General features: G+C 32.1%; 1 protein-coding gene across 1 annotated transcript in view; it reads right to left on the bottom strand.

Moving 5' to 3' along the window:
- LOC117181484 overlaps nucleotides 1-2420 on the bottom strand; it is a 67204-nt gene extending 64784 nt beyond the window's left edge. Inside the window, exon 1 of the mRNA XM_033374192.1 lies at nucleotides 2324-2420. Coding sequence (XP_033230083.1) covers nucleotides 2324-2359 — 36 coding nt within the window. The 5' untranslated portion in view covers nucleotides 2360-2420. The remainder of the gene's footprint in view (nucleotides 1-2323) is intronic.
- Between the last annotated feature and the right edge of the window lie 1240 nt (nucleotides 2421-3660).

Genomic DNA, 3660 nt, shown 5'->3' on the forward strand with positions numbered 1-3660 from the left:
TACACGTAAAGCTCTGGAAGCATATTTTCCCAGTAGCAAATGTGTGCTACATCGAATGGGTCAATTCGAGCCTAACCTAGAAATAAATCTAACCTAACCTAAGCTCACGAAACACAATTAAACTGATTGTGTTATCCCGTGGTGTTTGCGGTACTGTTTGAATCAGCTTGGGCTTAACCTGAAAAGAGGTCAAACCTATCCTAACCTCAAAAAACCTGACCTAACCTAACCTAACTTAACTTCACGTAACACAATTAAACTCATTGTGTTGTCCCGTTGTGTTTGCGGTACCGTTTCATTCAGCTTCGGCTTAAGCTACATAGAGGTTTAACCTATCCTAAACTAACAAAACCTGATCTAACTTATCCTAGCCGAATGAAATTCAACCACACGTGTAGCTATGTAAGCGTACGGCTCTCAGTCTTAAATGTGTGCTATATTTAATAGGTTAACTCGATCTTAATCTACAAATGAATCTAACTTAACAGAACCTAACGAAATTTTGCTTAATGCAACACAACTTAACTTAAGTGTTCCCGTTGTAACACAATTCATTTCATTGTACTACAGGTGGTTAAAAATTTAGACGCACATTACTCATTTGAAGAAACTTAGAACTACAAGTAGAATTGACCCCATTTCAATTAACCTGGCAATGTGTGTATCAATTAAAATGTACAACTGTAACTCAAACATGCAAATGGATAAGAGATTTATTCAAAAATTTTGTACTGCTATTAATGTCAAAATATGAAAGTAGGCAAGAACAGGGTTGCCAGCGTAATCGGTTAGGTTAGGTCAGGTTTTGTTAGGTTAGGATAGGTTAAACCTCTATTTAGGTTAAGCCGAAGCTGAATGAAACGATACCGCAAACACAACGGGGCAACACAATCAGTTTAATTGTGTTTCGTGAGGTTAGTTTAGGTTAGGTTAGGCTAGGTTAGATTTATTTCTAGGTTAGGCTCGAGTTGACCCATTCGATGTAGCACACATTTGCTACTGGGAAAATATGCTTCCAGAGCTTTACGTATAGTTCAATAAATTTCTGTTAATTCAGGTTAGGTGAGGTCAGGTTCTGTTGGGTAAAGTTATGTTAAATAAGTTGATATCAGGCAAGGGTTGCTCCTTCGCAGTTGTCGACATGTTTTTGAAGTGAAAATTTGCATCACTGGCATTATTTTGAAATTTATTTGCCTCCGTGCATGATTTTTCGTCATTTTTTGAGGTTATGGCTCAACCATGACGTGGTGGGTTATTTTTGATACCGAATTTGAATTCAGCGCCCCAAAATCCATAGAAATACGTGTGTCTTGTTACCAGATCCGCACACTTTTTTTTGTGTGGCTGTGTTATCTTTTATACATTTGGCTGTACTTATTCTCCGACAAATATGATAAAAACATAATACAGTAAACATTTTCTGACGAAAAGAAACGATTTTTGCTCCTAAATCAAGTGGTACAAATGTTGGTAATTTATATTTCTCTAATAAAATGTTTCAAAAACTCTCAATTGTTATTGTTTGGTAACGAAAATGACCGAACCATTAAAAAAGTGGTACTGTTCCTTGGAAAAAATTATTTTCTATGAAATAATGTTGCAAATAAATTAACCGTAGTACTTTAATAAAAATATAATAACAATCAGTAGATTTAATCATAATTATTAAAGATATATTTCAATATAATTTTTAAATGATTTATTTCGTTCATAATATTTATTGTTCGCAATAGAAAATATGCAATTCTCATAATTTGTTGTGATTCTTAATTACCTACATGACTGTGAAATACACACACTTCCTCGTACTTCACTTTTTTTATGTTTTATATGTTGAGCCACGGTTGGGATCAATATTGGAAAAGTAAATTTTGTGCTCCAACACAGTAGAAGTGGAAAGATACGAGTATCTGCGAAAATTTAATTTGAAAATTTTCACAATTACTATTCTGCCACAATCAGAAAGCAATCCATTATTTGAGAGGTCTACATAAATCTTGAACCAACTCTCACATAAATAAAATAATCCGGGATGTCGTATTGCTTTTAGGGAAGACATTTCAAATATATTTATCCACAATCAAAAATACACGTAATTACAGCGGCGAATAAAGTTAGATGTTATTTATAATAATAAAATAAGTTTTTGTTAATTTAACAGTTGTTCAGTGTATTCACAACAAATTTTTACATATAATTTGCTATGATAATAAATTACTACTAATTTTTAAGCATTGTAGATCAAAGGATAAGTGAAACGAGTGCTGTGCTTAAAATGTACAATCTCGTTTCTATCTGCAAGATATGATTCTGTAAAACATACCAGAACGTAAGCTGCAGTGAGCACAAGTAAACCCATTCTTGAAGATAAAGTATGTGGTTAGCTTATTTGCAACTAACAGTGATAAGGATTATCTTATAAGGACATAAACGGTCAAGACGTTCGTGTTGCAAACTAAAGTCATGTTTTTATATGTAGAATGGGACTCAGGATTTCCAATTAAAATTTACTTGGCACTGTACACTGACCTTCTCTCACTCTTCTCATTTTCTTGTCTTTAGCGTGACTCATAATGTGCATATTGAACGAGCTTTCAAAATATAAATTTGCTGAATTAATATTCGTATAATCGATAATAAATTTTAAACTTGTAAGTATTTACAGTGAGTGTACGAAGCCAATTCAAGAAGTCAATTTTAACGATTTATACTCATAAGCTGTTATGATATGGTGAAAACATAGCTTTAAAATTAGCCCCCGAAACTTTGAAAAAAGTTAATAATTTCGGAAGTTAATGAACATTTAAGAAAACACTGAAATTTACACTATTTTTGCAATGTTTGCTTAAAAAATAGACTAATTGGCTTTATCCTAGGCTCATTTTATACATAATTTCGAGAACAATCAAACCTTTGAAGAGAAATTTTTTTAAACTCTGGAATAATTCAAGTTAAGAGTCTTCTTTCTCTCGATAACCTATTGCATGTGGTTAACGTTCTGAAAGGAAATATTTGTTGCAAATCTCAATATTTTCACATTCTTCTTATCGATAAGAAAGATATTGATTTTGTATGAAAATCGTCTTTGGCAGATCTGATCAAATCTCAATGTTTTGAGATTCAATGATCGACTCACACCCTCACCGAGTTAGAAGGGATGGAATTGAGTGAAATTAAATTAAATTAAATTACATATCACTTTTAGCTAAATTATTTTAAATTACTGTTATTTCAATTTCATTGTTTAAATTAACATTTTAATTTAAGCTAATTTGAATTTATTTGTGATATACATGAAAGTATACTGTTTCGAAGATTCCTCACTTTGACTAAAGAGTTTATACATAAAAAAGTGGCTTGAAAAAAAATCTTGAAAGGCCCGGATTTGAAATACGACTCAAAAAGTTTAATAAAATTTGGCAAACTTCGTGTATTTTCATGCAATTTCAGTCTCTATGATGATTTGAATGATAAAAAAGTTGAACGCGCGTTTTTTTCGGTAATGTTATTTTTAAATTAAATAAAATTTCCGATAAGTTCCCTAGTGGACTGTATGAACGGTCAAGATCAACTTTCAAATTGGTGCAATTCGGATTCTACGTTAAAATTCCCATAAGAGAGTCACGGAGTAATCGCAATAGTTTGTTTTATAACGATAAC

This window comes from Belonocnema kinseyi, chromosome 1 (genome assembly GCF_010883055.1).
Source record: "Belonocnema kinseyi isolate 2016_QV_RU_SX_M_011 chromosome 1, B_treatae_v1, whole genome shotgun sequence".
NCBI lineage: Eukaryota > Metazoa > Arthropoda > Insecta > Hymenoptera > Cynipidae > Belonocnema > Belonocnema kinseyi.